Below are 19086 nucleotides of genomic sequence, written 5' to 3'. Positions count from 1 at the left end.
TGCGGCATGTAAATTTTCTCCTTGCGTTCATAGAAATAGGATCGTAATAAGCAGTACTATCGATATAAACGATATCGATATAACGAGACTTTACTGTATATATATCGCAAGTGGAATCTTTGTAAAATACGCTCAGTAGAAGTCATTTTCTACTATGTCCCTCCCCAGGTGTAGCGGCAAGCTCCTTCTTTACGTCGGGCAAGTACGCCATCGACCCAGAGTTGAGAGGCGCCGAATTTGAGCGCATCACTCAGAACCTCGACGTCCATTTCTGGAAGACGTTTTGGAACGTCACAGAGACCGAAGTGCTCTCGGTAAGTGGCCGCTATGCCCACCACAACTCGTTGATATGGTCCATTTTGTTTTTCTCTTTTACAAATCGATACTGATGGTCCGTCTCCATTTTGTCTCTTTTTGTTATGCAACATACAGTCGGTTTTCCGACATCTCAGTTCTTGACCAATTCGGTTTTCTACCCAAAATGTTTTAATGCATCGGTTCACAACCAAAAATGGGTTCTCGACAAAACTGAGTGCACCTGAATGCACCACTCGACTATCCTCCGTTTCCGTAGACTTCACTTTCTTGTGTCGCGTCTCATTGTCACCGACGCATTATTATCGTGTAGCGTTCCATTGTGAGCAGGCTTGTTTGTATTGTTCAATCATGATAAAAAAATTAAAAAGCAGACATTGAATACATTGATTATAATGGGAACTGTTTCAGTTTTCGACCAAATCGGTTTTCAAAACTGTTTCTGGAGCAGATTATGGTCAAAAACCCAGGTTTGACTGTATTTGTTGGAGTCATGTCCTCCGCCACAACTTATTTTCTTTTTTTTTCTCAATCGCGATAAAAAAAGTAAAATAATTTCAAAAAAAGACAGACGTTGATTTCATTGATTATAATGGGAAATGTTTCAGTTTTCAACCAAATCAGTTTTCAAACAGGTTTCTGGAACAGATTATGGTCGAAAACCTAGGTTTGACTGTATTTGTTGGAGTCCTGTTCACGAGCACTTTTTTTCTCAATCATGATAAAATAATAAAAAAATAGGCAGACATCTATTATAATGATTATAATGGGATTTCTGTTTTAGTTTTCGACCAAATCACTTTTCGAACACATTTCTGGAACAGATTATGGTCGAAAACCTTATTCCTTTTTTCCTCAATCCCGACAAAAAAAACATTGATTATAATGGAAATGTTTCAGTTTTCCACCAAATCACTTTGACAAAAGATTTCTGGATCGAATTATGATCGAATACTGAGTTTTGACTGCAATCAAATTCAAGCAACTCATGTCCGAGAATTTTACATGTTCAAATTCTGTAAATTCAACTGCCTTTTTTTTTCTTCTTTCTTTTCAATTGACATTACTTTTCTTCCCGCCCGGTAGACGTACCCCGCTATCAATATGCATTTGCGCCGGCGGTTATAATAGAGACGAAATCAATTCATTCTGCAGCATTCATGATTTATTCATGCGCTTTCTCTTTCCCTTCCAGTGAACTCGGCGTGTAACTCGCAATCCCCTTTCCTCAATTTGCTGTCATCCGCAGAGTCTGGCCAGTATGACATCCGTCCCGGTCAAGGTGAACCGAACTCTCTCCGTGCCTCCCGTGCCCTTCGACCTCCCGCTGGCAGCCAATCACCAAGCCTCAGTGACCATACCGCCTCCGTCGGCTCACATCGGCATCGCTCCGGTTCAGATGAGACTCATCTCTTACGACCTACGGGAAGGACAGGTTTGTCAAAAGCATTGTTTGACTTGACAAAGGCTGCTTTTTGCACCGCATGCTACAGGTGACACAATTCCAATCTCTGTTTGCTCCCAAGTGACACAGTCGGGGTGCGCGACGGAGTAAAACAAATGTATGGAATCGGTTATCTTGACATTGTGGATGAAATCTAATACGGATCAGATCTCTGCCAGAGTGCCGCTCGAGAGCGCAGCTTAAATCCAAATGTGATGCACGGCCTGCTCGTATGACATTATAAAAATAAAAACTAAATAAAACACCACAATAATCCAAAGCAAAAGCACACACAGACTACAATTTATATATATATAATATTATTGATATTATTATTAGCTGTCTATTAGCTAGCTAGCTTTCTATCTATTTGAGGTATGTATTATTGTTGTTATTATTAGCTATCTATTAGCTAGCTATCTTTCATTCTATTTGAGCTACGTATTATTGTTATTATTATTGACTATCTATTAGCTAGCTAGCTTTCTATCTCTTTGAGGTGCGTATTGTTATTATTAGCTATCTATTAGCTAGCTAGCTTTCTATCTATTTGAGGTACGTATTGTTATTATTATTAGCTATCTATTAGCTAGCTAGCTTTCTATCTTGAGATACGTATTATTGTTATTATTATTAGCTATCTATTAGCTGGCTAGCTTTCTATCTATTTGAGGTACGTTTTGTTGTTATTATTATTAGCTAGCTATTAGTTTGATAGCTTTCTATCTAATTGCGGTACGTATTATTGTTCTTATAAGCTATCTATTAGCTATCTAGCTTTCTATCTATTTGAGGTACGTATTATTGTTATTATTAGCTATCTATTAGCAAGCTAGCTTTCTATCTGTTTGAGGTACGTATTATTGTTATTATTATTAGCTATCAGCTAGCTATCTTTCTATCTATTTGAGGTACATATGATTGTTATTAGCTATCTATTAGCAAGCTAGCTTTCTATCTATTTGAGGTACGTATTATTGTTATTATTATTAGCTATCTATTAGCTAGCTATCAAGCTTTCTATCTATTTGAGTTACTTCCGGGTTGAGTGAACGCTCGCGCGTGTGGCTTCCGCTGCTTAACCACAGAAAAACTTATCCTGTGACTGTAAAGTGACCTTGAGAGTTTTGAAAGCAAACATAGAGCTGTAGCATCCATTGACAAAAAGAGTTTGTCTCACATCTCCCGTCCCACGTAAATCCGCTTCAATTCCAAGCCGTGGCAGTTCCTCATCGCCACTCTGTACCGCACAAATAATGCGTAATCCAGATCTCTGCGGGCCCCTAAACCTAGCGCGCAAAATGTCCTAACATGCTGCTTTAAGTTTAAATCTTAAAGGAATCTCTCTTTTTTTTTCCCCACCGCCGCCCCTCTCAGGACAGCGAGACCCTGCTGTCGCTCACCCGCTCCGATGCGGGCGCCATTTCCCGTTCGCTGGGGCTGAAGACCAAGCGGTTGCCTTCATCACCCTGCCTGCTCATCCACTTCCATGGCGGGGGCTTTGTGGCTCAGACCTCCAAATCACACGAGGTACCACGGGGTTAATTATTTTGATTTATATTTTGATTTTTTTTTTTTACCAACCAACAATGGCATATCACATTGCCCCCCTATTGCTACCCCGTGGCACATTTTAATTGCAAGCAAAAAAAAATGAAAGCAAACAAATTGAAATTGTCAGCAGGGCGGGGGAACAAAGTGACAGATTATGACATTATAAAACATGTAGTAGTACGAGGAAGTCTGGAGTGACGGAAAAGTCATAAAATGAGTGGTTGCTAGTCGTAGTAGTAGTCCTTTGTAGTAGTACTTTGCTGACGAAGTTTCTTGGATAAGAAGCGAAATGTCCGACACCTTCAAAGAAGTACAGATGACGGCTGAAGAAACCTTTTCATCGATGGACCACTCCTGTACGACTGAGAGCTTACACAGACATAAAATGGTTAATTAAATAGTTAGGTGATTGGTAAAAATAATAATTAATTATTTATTTGGAATTAAAATTGTTGTACTTAATGAATTAATTAATTGGGCCAATTTAAATAAAAAAATAAATACATATAGTGATTAAATAGTGAGGTGATTGGTAAAAAAAAAAAAAATGTTTGTAATTAAAATTGTTGTACTTAATGAATTAATTAATTGGGTGAAATTAAATAAAAAAAAAATACATATAGTGATTAATTAAATAGTTAGGTGATTGTTTAAAAATGAATTGGTTATTTTTTTGTGATTAAAATTGTTGTAATTAATTCATTGAGTGATTAATCAGTTAATTAAATGGGCCAAAATAAATAATTTCAGTCCATCAACGTAACCTATAATCTGTAAAATATCAACTCTTATACAAATTATAGAAAGTACAAATCAGTACTTTGACTGCACAGTGTGCACATCCTTTCCTAACTGGGCGATGTGTGACATTTCGGACAGGCTTGCCAGATCATATGTCATACCCCCCCCCTTATAAAGTTGCTCGGACCGCCGGGTTACGGAACCTGCGGCGCACAAAATACGCCAGATGCTCTGGTGACGCTTTGTTCCATGATGCTATTTAAAATTCATGAATTTTGGAAGCCCTCGCTGCACCATTGTGTGTGTACGCGTGTGTGTGTGTTGTTCTTGCTGGCCGAGAATTTGTGTGCGGCCCAGAAGGGCTTCTAGAGTCTTGTAAAATTAATCAGCCTGAGCCCCCCCAACACACACACACACACACACACACACACACACACACACACACACACACACACACACACAAAAAAGGGACTTATCTCCTGTCTAATAGGCCATTTATTTTGCTGCCTCCCTCCCTCCGAGCAAGAAAGCGAGAGAGTGATGAGCTGGCCTGACAGGCAGAGCTGTTCACAATCTCTGACACTCACTTATGTGGTGACAGTTCACATTTACCCTGCAGATACTGTTCTGTACACAGAGATCCAGTGTGGAAGTTGTGTTTTTTTTACATTTTTTATTCTCATTATTAGTATTATTATTAGTATTAGTATTAGTAGTATTAGTATTAGTAGTAGTATTAGTAGTAGTAGTAGTAGTAGTAGTAGTAGTCTTAGTCTTAGTCTTTGTCTTTGTCTTTGTCTTAGTATTCGTATTCGTATTAGTATGATGAATATAGTTTTTGCGTTTTTGAATGTTGCTGTGCCGATGACCATTTTGTGTTTGGGAGCCTTTTAACTGAGCGAGTTGCTCAGTTAAAAGGGACATAAGTCTTCTTGTGCCGGTCCCAACCCCGGATAAATAGAGAGGTTTGTGTCAGGAAGGGCATCCGACGTAAAAGCTTGGCCAAAACAAACACGCGGATCAAACCTCTAAAGATGGAGGACACTGATTTGCTGTGGCAACCCCTTGAAGGGAAAAGAAGATGATTATGATGATTGTAATGATTATTATTATTATTATTATTATTATTATTATTATTATTATTCATGCCTCCCTCTTCTAACAACAGCATTTGGACGCTGTTGTCATCTCAGATTTTTTTTTTTTTTTTTTTTTTTTGGGGGGGGGGGTGATTCAGCACAAACAAGTACAAAAAAATGACTCAGGACAACCCTTGAGGTCACCATTAATCTTGCAGCAACCCAGTCTTGTCCTTCCTTTTTTTTGTGTTCTCATCAAATAATGACGTCTTTTGTCAGTGAAGCGGCAAAGCAAATGGAGGTGACCGCACGAGCCAACTCGCCTGTGTCTAGACATTAAAGCCGAAAGGCAGACATGCCACATCGCTGGGACTAATCAGTTTCAGAAGTTTTATGTCCTCTCGTTCACCCTCCTTCCCCCTCTTCTCATCCTCTTTGCTTTATTGTGGCAGCTGTTTGTTTCTCATGGCTTAAACCACTTATTAAAAATTCCCTTTGGTCTCTCTTCTCGGCGGCTCTTCTTGTCCAGCCTTATCTGAAGAGCTGGTCCCAGGACTTGGGCGTCCCCATTCTGTCAGTGGACTACTCCTTGGCCCCCGAGGCGCCTTTTCCACGGGCCCTGGAGGAGTGCTTCTATGCGTACTGCTGGGCTTTGAGGAACCATCACCTGCTAGGTACGTACAAGTCATTACATGTTCTCAAGCGCGGACAGTAGAATTGCAACAGCTCCAAAATAAACTAATAAACAAACACAAATAAATAGATCTTCTTTTCCTTTCGGCTTTTCCCTTCAAGGGGTCGCCACAGCAAATCAGTGTCCTCCATCTTTCGAAGTTTGATCAGCGTGTTTGTTTTGGCCAAGCTTTTACGTCGGATGCCCTTCCTGACACAAACCTCTCTATTTATCCGGGCTTGGGACCGGCACAAGAAGACATATGTCCCTTTGTGGCTACAGAACAAGCAACTCGCTCAGTAAAAGGCTCCCAAACACAAAATGGTCATCGGCACAGCAACATTCAAAAAAGCAAACATAAATAAACGTAACGTAAACGTAAATAAATAAATAGGTAGGTATAAATAGGCATAAATAAATAGGTATAAATAAATAAATGGATATAAATAAATAGATACATAAATAAATATGTCAACAATTTGGTAAATAAGTAAATAAACATAAATTAATAGGTAGGTATAAATAAATACATAGGTACATAAATAAATGTCAAGCATTTGGTAAATAAGTACATGAACAAAAAATAAGTAAATAGGGAGGTATACATAGGTATAAATAAATAAATGGGCATAAATAAATAGATACATAAATATGTCAACAATTTGGTAAATGAGTAAATAAATAAATAGGTAGGTATAAATAAATGAATAGGTAGAAATAAATAAATGGGTATACATAAATAAATAGATAAATAAATAAATATATCAACAATTTCGTAAATAAATAGGTATAAATAAATACGTATACATTAATAAATGGGTATAAATAAATAGATACATAAATAAATATGTCAACAATTTGATAAATAAGTAAACTAACAAATAAATAAATATGTTATTATTGTTATGGACAATTTAGTCTTCAGCTACCCCCCCCCCCCCCAAAAAAAAAAAAAAAAAACGTGAAGTCAAATCAAAAAATAAAATACGTAAAATACGATATTTTGTTTTTCTACTTCTTTCTTACCCTTCCTCTTCCTTTCATAACTTTTGCTGCTGTGTTACTTCCGGGTAGAGTGAATGCTGGCGCGAATGGTTGGCGCTGCTCACCCCCCCCCCCCCCCCCCCCCCCAAAAAAAAAAAAAAAATATCCCGTGATTTTAAAGTGTCCTTGAGAGTTTTAAAAGGCGCTTAGAAATTAAATGTATTATTATAGTTATTAAATACCGAGTAACTCTATATAACTTACCTCACCTCCACTCACGTCGCTGTGACCATCCAGGCTGGACCGGAGAGAAAGTCTGCCTAGCAGGCGACAGCGCCGGGGGCAACCTGTGCGTGACCACGTCGCTGCGCGCCGCCGCCTATGGCGTCCGCATGCCGGACGGCCTCCTGGCCACCTACCCGGCCACTCTCCTCACTGCCTACGCCTCGCCTTCCCGCCTGCTCACCCTCATCGACCCCATGCTGCCGCTCAGTGTCCTCTCCAGGTGCCTCAGCGCCTACGCAGGTGCGGCGTCCATGTTCTTGTATGTTATCTTTGACTCATCTGCGACCTCCAAAGTTATCTGATAGCATCCACATTTGTTCGCCATTTTATTTTTATGACAACCATTCACTCTGCCTCACTCATTCACCTTCGCGCCCGCTCCAGGTAATGAACCTCAAATGGAGAAACGGGTGGAGAAGGTGAACGCACTCGGCACGGTGAGGAGGGACACGGCGCTGCTGCTCAGAGACTTCCGGCAGGGCGCGTCCAACTGGATTCATTCTCTGTTGGACTCCAACAGAGCCGCCAACCCGCCCACCCCGCAACCGGAAGCCGTTGGTAAGTTCCTCTTTGGAAAGAATCGACTGCATGAAGGAAGCAGGAGTGTCAGCTGATGTTGCGCCTAATGCGGCTAACAGCTCAAAAATTGTTTTTTATTTTATCACTAGTCAATTACTGTGTTTTCTGATGTATAAGGCGCACCGGAGTATAAGGTGCACCCCCAATGAAGGGTGTATTTTTAAACTTTTTCCAGATATAAGGCACACCGGACGATAAGACGCACCTTCAATGAATGAAAAATATTTTCCAAATATAATATACAGTAATACCTTGGCTTACGAACTTAATTGGTTCCCAGACAGAGTGTGTAACGCAAAAAGTGTGTGTCCCCAAAATTAATTTCCCATAGGAAACCATTAAAATGAGAATAATCCGTTCCCAGGTCCCCATAAAACAATGTTCTACTTTCTAATTTTCTAAGCCTTACAACTACACCAAATATACCTTATTTTATGTAAAACAAATGTTCGTGAACGACACATCACTCATTGTGGCAGCTCAGTGTGTGTCCCGAAAAATAGTTTGTATGCCAAGGTAAAATTTAACGTTCGTAAACCGAAAAGTTCGGACCGAGCACTGAAGATATAGAAAATCCAGGGTAATACAAAGTACAAATCCACGTTGACAGCGACACGTTTTCATACCCGCTGTCCTGATGAAGGTGGTGGAAACGGGGAGGCGCGGCTTTGTCCCCATATGTCAATCTGAACGTGACAATATAAAAACAAGTAGGATGTTTATTTGCCGGAGCAGCATTACACAAAATGAGCATACAAAATAACTGTTTCTTAACAAACGTGTCTGACAATTTTCTCCAGCATGATAGCATCTCACTCGCACAGAAATCAGGGCCGGGGGGGGGGTTGTCCTTAATTTGTTCAGGTACTGTATTATCCGGTGTATAAGGCACACTGGAGTATAAAGTGCCCCCCACCTCATGAATGGTGTATTTTCAAAGGTTTTCCATATATAAGGCGCACCGGACTATATGGCAATGAATGATTTTTTTTCCAGACATAACAAATATAAGGTACACCACATTATAAGGCGCTACAGTAGAAGCTGGGGTGATGCACGACTTCTTCTACAGGGGGAAATTAATGGAGTCGTGGCTGCTGACAGTAGTTGCGAGACCTGTTGTGGCTCAATATGACTTCACATATAAGGCGCACCTGCGTATAAGGCGCAGGGTCATCTTTGGAAAAAAATCCAGTCTTTTGGGTGCGCCTTTATACCCCACAAAATACGGCAAATAAACTAATAAATGAAATTATTATTTTGAAAATAAGGAATTAGCCAATTACTGTATTTTCTGTTGTGCAAGGCGCACCCAAAAGCCTTCATTTTCTTCCAAAGTTAGCCCCCTGCGCCTTATACGCAGCTGTTAGCCACCAAATCCAAGCTAAATATGAACTGGATGGTGATGGTAGTGAAATGCTAAGAAAAAGCTGTTCAAGTGCCTCTTTACTCTGGGCAGCGAAAGGCACACCTGTGCGACCATGTTGCCTAATCGGCATTTTGATCCGGCCGGGCAAAGGATAAATCACTCAACCTCAATTTGTCATCAAGTTTTGAGAGAAATTGGCCATCTTGTGTCGTGATTCCACTCATCCACTTGAAAGATGACGAGAGCCTGCGTTTCTTTATTGATCTAATTATCTTAACTTAAAGGACAACCGGCATCAGTTTTTTGTTTCCTAACTGACATCGGAAAAACGTTTTATAGCATCTAAAACACCCAAAACACGCAGTATGATATTTTTATTCAAATGCAAAACACCAATAAAAATGACTTAGTGTCCAAAATCTGCAAAAAATTGAGCTGCGAATTGGGCATTTTCAGAAAGTCCCGCCCCCAGTTTGTGACGTCACGCCAAGATGTCTTGCATTGCCGGAGAATCAAAACAATGGCTTCAGATTCGGAGAATATGCTTTCTTGTTACACATCCAGTTATGAATATGATTCAAATAGTTCTGAAGGGGAAAGCATACATGTTTGCAATCGATGAAAGAATTTATTCCGTGCCATTTTGAAGCAACATTAGGGGGAAATGTATCACCCAAAAAGAGGCAGAAAATGGCCACCGAGCTCCTGTGAGGAATGAATCAGCCCGTTTCCACAGGCTGATAAATTCCTTACATGGAGCTTGGATGCCCTCTTATGGCTCTTTATGGTGCAACACGAGGTTTTCAGACCAAACAGTACAGCAAAATACATTGATGTGCTACAATGTGTCTTTTTTCGGTCAGGGGCTTTCCTTCAGTACCGTCACGTACGGACTCGTCACCAACTCAAAATACAAGACTTCCTGAATATTCATGTCGAGTCTTAAAATGTAAAATATAGCTATATGCGGTGGAATCTTTGTAAAATACGCTCAGTAGAAGTCATTTGAAGCCATTTTACAAATTATGGACACAACTTTTCCGGAGACGTCGCTTGTCCTTTAAAGTGCACTCGTGTTTCATTCCAGGCTTGTAAATCCATTCATAACAATTCAACTCGCCGCAACAGAAGGCCTCCGACAGTAATTGCTCATTACCGCCGCCATAAATTTCCCCCCGGAGAACGCTTCTCCAGCCAACTCCTCCCCCGCAGTTGATGATTAATTCAAGCGCCGCCGATTGAATATCTCCTTTCGTTCCCCACTCAGACGCCGTGAGGACCAGCGTGTCCGAGGCGTCCATCTCTTCTCCTCACGTGGACCCTCCGAGGCCTTCGGAGCCCACGGAATTCCTCGCCGGGAAGTTATCCGTGAAAAGCCAGACGTGTCAGGACCTCGGAGCTGATAATCCCGCCTCGCACTGTGCGCCGCTTGTGTCTGAGCGTGCTGTAAGTCACAATAACGTTACAAGCTAGCTAGCTAGCTATCTAGATAGCTAGCTATAATAGATTCAGAAAAGAGATGAGTGGATAAATAAATACATAAATGGATACATAAACAAATACATAAACAAACATTTAAAGTCTTAAATACATAAACAAATACATAAACACAATAAAATAAACAAACAAATACAAAAACAAACAAATACATAAACAAATCCAAAAACAAACACCTAAATACATAAACCAATCCAAAAACAAACACATAAATACATAAACAAACACATAAATACATGAACAAATATATAAATACATGAACAAATACATAAATACATGAACAAATACATAAACATAAATAGACGCATACAAACAAATCCATAAACAACATAAACAAACACATAAATACAAAAACAAATATATAAATACATAAACAAAACATGAATACAAAAACAAATACATAAATACATGAACAAATACATAAATACATGAAAAAAATCATGAATACATGAAAACATACGTAAATACACGAAGCAATACGCAAATACAAAACCAAATACGTAAATACATAAACAAATACATAAATACATGAACAAATACATAAATACATGAACAAATACATGAAAACATACGTAAATAGATGAAGAAATATGTAAATACAAAAACAAACACATAAATACATAAACACAAATACAAAAACAAATATATAAATACATAAACAAAACATGAATACAAAAACAAATACATAAATACATGAACAAATACATAAATACATGAAAACATACGTAAATACATGAAGCAATACGCAAATACAAAACCAAATACTAAATACATAAACAAATACATAAATACATGAACAAATACATAAATACATGAAAACATACGTAAATAGATGAAGAAATATGTAAATACAAAAACAAACACATAAATACATAAACACAAATACATAACCAAACACATAAATACAAAAACAAATACATAAATGCATGAACATACATGAATACGTGAAAACATACATAAATGCAGTACATGAAAACATCAGTAAATACATGAGGAAATACATATATATAAAAACAAATGCATAATACATAAACAAACACAAATAAATACATAAACAATTACATAAATAAATTATACATGAAAAAACAACTCTATGAATAAATAAATGAATAAATACATTAATAAAAAGATAATTCCATCGATACAGAAGATTTTAAATTCTTACCCGCCTGTTGCATTTGTTGACGTCCTCTCTAAAATCCACTTGACATTTAGCCACGTTTGTCCTACGCAGCCCGAAGAAGTCCACTTCTCCATCTCCACCGACGCTCCTTCGTGCGTGCACAGCGACCTGTCTTTATTGGCCATACCGCCCCCCGGTGGCGAGGAGGGCTCGGAGTTCCCACAGGGTTTTGAGCCGCTGCGCTCGGAGCAGCTTTCCCAGATGAAGCTACAAAGTTCGCCGGTGGTCAAGGACCCCTTCTGTTCTCCCCTTTTGGCCCCCGACAGCATGCTGAAGACTCTGCCGCCCGTGCACATTGTGGTGAGTGCCAGCTTGCTTCCGCACGCACTTTGAACTCATTCGCTGCCATTCCTGAATTTACTTGGGAATTGAAAACTGTGACGTAGAGGGCCATTCCCGAATTTGTTCGGGTTTTGTTTTTTCTTGCGGAGGTTGGGGTGCCAATAAAGCGCTAATCAGATCTCTGCCAATGATTTTCCCTTCCACAATTGGGTTAGCATTTGCCTTTTGTCAGTGTTAGCGCTTTGTTACAGCTTCATATTTGTTTAATGCGCGATATAAAGCAATATGTATTGTATTTTGTACAGCTGCCCCCATTTCAAGGTCAGATAACTCCAGATCCATATAACTTAGGATTTTTTTTTTCTGATGAAAGAAGAGAGTCAGGTTTCTTACACTGAATTGAATGTTTATAATAATAATAAATAATAATAATAATAATAATAATAATAATAATAATAATAATAATAATAATAATACATTTCATTTATAAGCGCCTTTCAAACCTCCCAAGGTCACTTTCCAGTCACAGGATCAGTTTTTCTGTGGGTAAGCAGCGGCAGCCACATGCGCCAGCGTTTACTCTACCCGGAACTCAAATAATAATAATAATAATAATACATTTAATTTCTAAGCGCCTTTCAAAACTCTCAAGGTCACTTTACACTCACAGGATAAGTTAGATCGCTAGCTAGATGGATAGCTATATAGCTAATTTTTGGTAAGACAAATGGAAAGTTAGCGAGCTCGCTAAAAGATAACCAATAGATAGCTAGCTAGTTAGATAGCTAATCGATAGCAAATAGAAACCAAATTGATAGCAAATAGATAACTAGCTAGGTAGCCAGCTAGATAGCTGTCTAGCCAGCTAGATATCTAGCTAGATAGCCAGCTTATGTAGTCCTAAAACTCAATATTTTGTGGATCCTGCAATTTCAGTGAAAAATTACCATGATTACTTTGGCCAATCAATCAATACAAATCTATATTTGGCAAAATTCATACTTTGATAGTAGGCGGAGTTTTACAACATGAGAAAAAAAAATATTTATATCAGAATTTATAGTCACACCATTTGAATTGCAAAACATGTTACTGTTTTAGCCCATATGACTTTCTTTGTGGGTATTTTTAAATCAAAATTGAAACCAATTGGAGAAACCAAAATGGTGAGAGTAGAAAATGAGCTGCTTTTCAAAAGTTCGTCTTTCAAAAAAACGATTAACTGTCGCCGGCAATGATGTCTCCTTTTTGTTTATTTTGGAGTGGACTTCCATGCGGTGCAGAATTTGATTTGCTCCTTGCAGTGTTGAGTAAATGAGGTGCTTCTCTGAAGTTAATTAAACCAGTAAGCGGGTGGTTGCACGCCGAGGATGAAGAGGCATGGCGGATGTCTTTTTTGCTCTGTTGAGTCAAGTGCATAATGTGCCGTAAAACAAAACAAAAAAAAAGCCTAACAAGCTGTGATAGAGCAAAGGACACTAACGGAGCACCAAATTTGAGATTTTACGTTAAACAGCAATTACGCTTGAACTCATTCACTCCCATTTATGAATTTATTCGGGAATTCAAAATATAATGTAGTGCACCATTCCCAAATTAGTTCGGGTTTTGTTTTTTCATGCTTGGCTGCCGATAAAGCGCTGGCCATGGCCTCTGGCAATGTTTTTCTTTCCCACAAGGGGGCAGCGTTTCCCCCTTTTTCCATGTTACCGCTTTGTTCCAGCTTCAGCTGTTTTTAAATATAAACCAATATAAATGTATTGCATTGCATTTTGGATAGCCACCCTCATTTCAAGCTCATATAACTCCAGACCCATATCATTTAGGAATTAAGTCTTTTTATGTCCCATTTTTGTTATAAAACTTTTTTCTGATGTCAGTTAGGAAAAATGGTGTCGTTGTCCTTTAAGCTCCTCTGTAGATTGCCATGTTTTGGGATTTTTCAAAATGGCTCCAGTGAGTCGGCGCAACAACAAAACACAGCTTGCGCGAATCGCTTGGCTTTCATTAAGATTCCCGCCACGTCTTGTTTCCTTCTCTGTCCTCAGGCGTGCGCTCTGGACCCCATGCTGGACGACTCGGTGATGTTCGCCAAGCGCCTGCGAGCCGTGGGCAAACCCGTCACCTTATGCGTCGTGGACGACCTGCCCCACGGCTTCCTCAGCCTGTCGCAGCTCTCCCGGGAAACCAGGGAGGCGGCTAACGTGTGCGCCGAGCGGATCCGCACCGTCTTCACGCAGACCCCCGAGCCTCGGAAACACCGTAAGCTGGAACGGACCGACAGGGACAGACGTGGTGAGCTGGATGGGGAGCTCGGGACTAAAATACCTGAAGGTGACGCTTTTGTTAGCATCCCCCAAAATGACGTCGAGGGCGTCGGCGCTTAAAGTAAAGACGCCACTAGCTAAGGTGATATTTAGGCCACAAAGAGGCATCCATATTTTTTTTCTGGGTGCTATCTACTTTTACGTCACTATAACGTAGCAAAACGATCTATCTGACATAGATCAAGCACCTGGACACTCCAGATAATTTCTGGAGTCACAATCCTATTACGGCGTTATGGGATAAGACGCTTTTCCGTGGTAACGTTCCCAATCTGTGAACGGCCTCCGTTGTTCCTTCGGAGACTCTCTCCGCGGCGCATCTCATAGTGCCACATTGTGCTCTCCATTACGCCGTCAATACGGCTTCATTTATTGACGCTTACTCTGTTGACTCACAGCTCAAATCCAATTATACGACACAAAAAAAAACAGACCAGGAAAAATATTTCTTTCCACAATCATTTTACTGCTGTTGTTCATCCATATTTGGATGATGTCACCATCCATGTCTACAACGTACGTCCTTATGCGGAGGTAAACTGTATTTCTGTGCCGTTGTTAAGGAACAACAGGATGTGGATGGGGTGAACTTATTGTGCAATACAGTAATGCGACGGAGCTTGCGACAAATTAACTCATTCACTGGCCGATGATGTGCAAAAATGTGTCCAGTCCAGTGCCAGGGTTTTTGTCATTTTCACTCGAATTGCAGGGCCTGCAGAATATTAAGTTTTAGGACTACATAAACATTCAATTCAGCGTAAGAAACCTTAGACTCTCTTCTTTCATCGGAAAAAAAGGGTTAATTACTAAGTTATATGAGTCTGGAGTTATGTGAGCTTGAAATGGGGGCGGCTGGACAAAATACCATACATTGCATACAAATTGATTTATATAGCACTTTAACAAAAGCCAAATGCTGCCCCCTTGTGGAATGGAAAAACATTGCTAGAGGTCTGACCAGCACTTCATCAGCAACCCCGCAAGAAAAACCAAAACCCGAACAAATTTGGCAATGGCGCTCTACGTCACACTTTGCAATTCCCCGAATAAATTCAGGAATGGCATCAAAGGAGTTCAAATGCTATTTTTTAAGGTCTTCATAGCTCAGTTAGTGTTTGAAAGTTTTAAACGTTCAATTCAGCGTAAGAAACATCAGACTTTCTTCATCAGACAAAAGGATTAATTCCTAAGTTATATGGATCTGGAGTTATATGAGCTTGAACTGGGGCGGCTAGACAAAATACAATACATACATATTGATTAAGATAGCGCTTTTACAACAGCTGAAGCTGGAACAAAGCGCTAACATGGATAAAAGGCTAATGCTGCCCCCTCGTGTGATGGGAAAACATTGCCAGAGGTCTGGCCAGCGCTTTATCTGCACCCCTAAACATTTTTCAACCACTTTGACGCAGAAATCCCGAAAGAGCTAAGCTACGTATACCCGGAATGTAGCCTTATTGAAATGAATGATTAGACAATGCTAACCCCACAGCCTGTCGTGATATAGGAATCAATTGTCATATTTTTCGATGCAACAGAGCAGGAAAAGTCAATGCCGGGTTTGAAATTTCATACAGAACCCTGTATAGAGTATTTTTGCAAAAAATATATACAGGTAACATCCGACTTACGACCGAGTTCCGTTCCGACAAAGTGGTCGTAAGTTGAAATGGTCGTAAGTCAAAATCCATTCAAAATGTTGAATAGAGACTCTGAGGCTAAATGACTCTCAAACCCACCGTCTGGTGCCATCACTCGGTCGATTGCTGTGCGAGAGTGATGCTGGCTGGCTGGCCAAAATCGTCGTACGCGTTGGGTGGTCGTAAGTCGAACTGGTCGTAAGTCGGATGTTACCTGTTTATGTACTGTATATATCTGTAATTTTTCATATAGATTTATTGCTGTCGAAAAATGCTGGAACGATGTCAATGTTATGCTGCTGCTCACCAGCTTGACCAGTCGTCACATTTCAGCCTTCACGAACTCACTTTGTAGATGTATTTTTTTTCCCTGACAGTGCCAGGGCTATTGTCATTTTCATTCAAATTGCAGGGCCCACAGAATATTGAGTTTTAGGACTACATAAACGTTCATTTCAGTGTAAGAAACCTTAGACTTTCTTTTTTCATCAGGAAAAAAAGGTTAATTCCTAAGTTATATGAGTCTGGAGTTATCTAAGATTGAAATGGGGGTGGCTGTCCAAAATACAATACATATATATATTGATTTATATAGCGCTTTAACAAAAACTGAAGCTGTAACAAAATGCTAACATTGACAAAAGGCCAATGCTGACCCCTTGTGGAAGGGAAAAACATTGCTAGAGGTCTGACCAGCACTTCATCAGCACCCCCAAAGACGAGTTACAATGCTGAGACCGTATATACACACCTAATAGCTAGCTAGCTAACTTGATCTATTTGAGCCCGGTTGAACGGGGTCATCGTTTCTGGCTATGTAGCTAGCTATCGATTAGCTGTATAACTAGCTAGATAGTTATCTATATTCATCTATTAGCTAGCTAGCTAACTTGATCTATTTGAATTATTCCCGGTTAAACGGGGTCACCGTTGCTGGCTACCTAGCTAGCTATCTATTTGCTATCGATTAGCTGTCTAACTAGCTAGCTAGCTATCTATTAGTTATCTATTAGCTAGCTAGCTAGCTAGCTAACTTGATCTATTTGAGTTATTCCCGGTTGAACGGGGTCACCGTTGCTGGCTACCTGGCTAGCTATCTATTTGCTATCGATTAGCTGTCTAACTAGCTAGCTAGCTATATATTAGTCATCTATTAGCTAGCTAGCTAACTTGATCTGAGTTATTCCCAGTTGAATGGGGTCACCGTTGCTGGCTACCTGGCTAGCTATCTATTTGCTATCGATTAGCTGTCTAACTAGCTAGCTAGCTATATATTAGTCATCTATTAGCTAGCTAGCTAACTTGATCTGAGTTATTCCCAGTTGAATGGGGTCACCGTTGCTGGCTACCTGGCTAGCTATCTATTTGCTATATATTAGCTGTCTAACTAGCTAGCTAGCTATATATTAGTCATCTATTAGATAGCTAGCTAACTTGATCTATTTGAGTTATTCCTAGTTGAATGGGGTCACCGTTGCTGGCTACCAAGCTAGCTATCTATATGCTATCGATTAGCTGTCTAACTAGCTAGCTAGCTAACTTGATCTATTTGAGTTATTCCCGGTTGAATGGGGTCACTGTTGCTGGCTACCTGGCTAGCTATCTATTTGCTATCGATTAGCTGTCGAACTAGCTGCTATTATGATGATGAGTATTATTGTTTTTATTATTATTATTATTATTATTATTATTATTATTATTATTTCTCCAGCCAATGCAGCTGCTAGTTGACTTGATTTACTTTTAATTGCATCATGCTGTCAAAATGCAAATAGGATGTCGTAAAACAAGCCTTGGACCGGAAACAACGCTGTGCATTTCCTTTTTGAAAACACCACAAGTGCAAACCTTCAAAAGGAAAGAAGTTGAATATATTTTTATCCTTAAGATGATCCGCGTAGATATTTTTTATCTTAAAGAGGTGCTCGTCAAATGTGATTCTTTTGTGATGGGGGGGGGGGGGGGTTGGAAGTAGTCCACAAATGGAGTGCTTGTTGATTTTTAGCCAAAAATAAATCAATCCAACCATGAACTTCTCTTGGGTGTCATTGCAGTCGTTCGTCACCGTAAGAAAATGTCAGTGAGCAGGGATGATTGACGGCTCCGTATATGCATGAGACACTTTCTGTTGCCTTATGATTCTTTATAGATAAGGGATGAAAACTTATTTTGTTTACAACTATCGCCACACAGCCTGAGCTTGAAAATGTGAGTGTTTGGGATACAAAAACTAATCAAAAGGTTTAGAGCCTTTAAAAAAAAAATAATTTTATGTTATTTTTATTTTATTAGATTTATTATATGGCTTACAAACTTAATTGCTTCCCAGAAAGTGTGTGTCAGGCAAAAAGTGTGTATTCCAAACATTCATTTCTCATAGGAAACCAATAAAATTAGAATAATCCGTTCCCAGGTCACCATAAAACAAAATTTTCAACTAAATAAGCCTTAAAACTACACACATTATACCTTATTTTACATATAATAAATGTGCTATGGTACTGTAATTAAATAAATAAACTACTGTATAATTAACCGAAGACTGGGGGCGGGGAATAGAGGACAAAAAAAAGTCGGCTGCCATTTTCAGCTCCTTGTTAGAAGCCCCAAGAACCGGCTCGTTCCCGAACGGCACATCACTCATTGCGGCGCTCCCGTGTGTTTCCCGAAAAATAGTTCGTAAACCAAGATTATATTCTCGCAAATTTAACATTCGTAAGGTGAAACGTTCGTTAGTTAAAGCGTTCGTAAACTGAGGTATCACTGTATATATATATATATATATATATATATATATATATATATATATATATATATATATATATATATATATATATATATATTATGCATATTTGTTCTTTGTGTTCCAGATAAAAACCTGGACACACACAAAGTAAACAATCTTGCTTTTTCTTCCCAAAAAAATAGTTTTTTTGTACTCATACACATAAACATTTACCAATACATGTAGGGTTTGCTACATCGCGTTTTTTCGCCTATCACGGGTGATCCCGGTCCGCGAAAAATGAGGGACTACTGTAATTCAAAAATATTCATGACACATCTTCTAAACGTCTGTAAAATTACATTAGACGTGTCCAAATATACATATTTCAATATGGTAGCAA

At 39.3% G+C, this 19086-nt stretch overlaps 1 protein-coding gene across 5 annotated transcripts in view; it reads left to right on the top strand.

The window, feature by feature from the left end:
• Window positions 1-19086, top strand: part of lipeb (lipase, hormone-sensitive b) — a 31157-nt gene that overhangs the window by 11750 nt on the left and 321 nt on the right. For 3 of the 5 annotated variants that reach the window (XM_088998987.1, XM_088998990.1, XM_088998991.1), the window contains 9 exons: window positions 169-314; window positions 1565-1750; window positions 3137-3289; window positions 5663-5807; window positions 7088-7315; window positions 7460-7633; window positions 10291-10469; window positions 11755-12003; window positions 14034-17493. In XM_088998987.1, the coding sequence (XP_088855113.1) occupies window positions 169-314; window positions 1565-1750; window positions 3137-3289; window positions 5663-5807; window positions 7088-7315; window positions 7460-7633; window positions 10291-10469; window positions 11755-12003; window positions 14034-14372 (1799 nt within the window). In that variant the 3' untranslated portion in view covers window positions 14373-17493. Of the gene's footprint in view, window positions 1-168; window positions 315-1564; window positions 1751-3136; window positions 3290-5662; window positions 5808-7087; window positions 7316-7459; window positions 7634-10290; window positions 10470-11754; window positions 12004-14033; window positions 17494-19086 lie in introns of those variants that run through there. The other 2 variants (XM_088998989.1, XM_088998988.1) reach the window with 1 other exon arrangement.

Source organism: Hippocampus bargibanti, linkage group LG06, assembly GCF_051943395.1.
Source record: "Hippocampus bargibanti isolate YZ-2025 linkage group LG06, ASM5194339v1, whole genome shotgun sequence".
NCBI classification, from domain to species: Eukaryota; Metazoa; Chordata; class Actinopteri; order Syngnathiformes; family Syngnathidae; genus Hippocampus; species Hippocampus bargibanti.
Note: the sequence above shows the minus strand (reverse complement) of the source record. Positions and strands in the feature narration are given on the sequence as shown.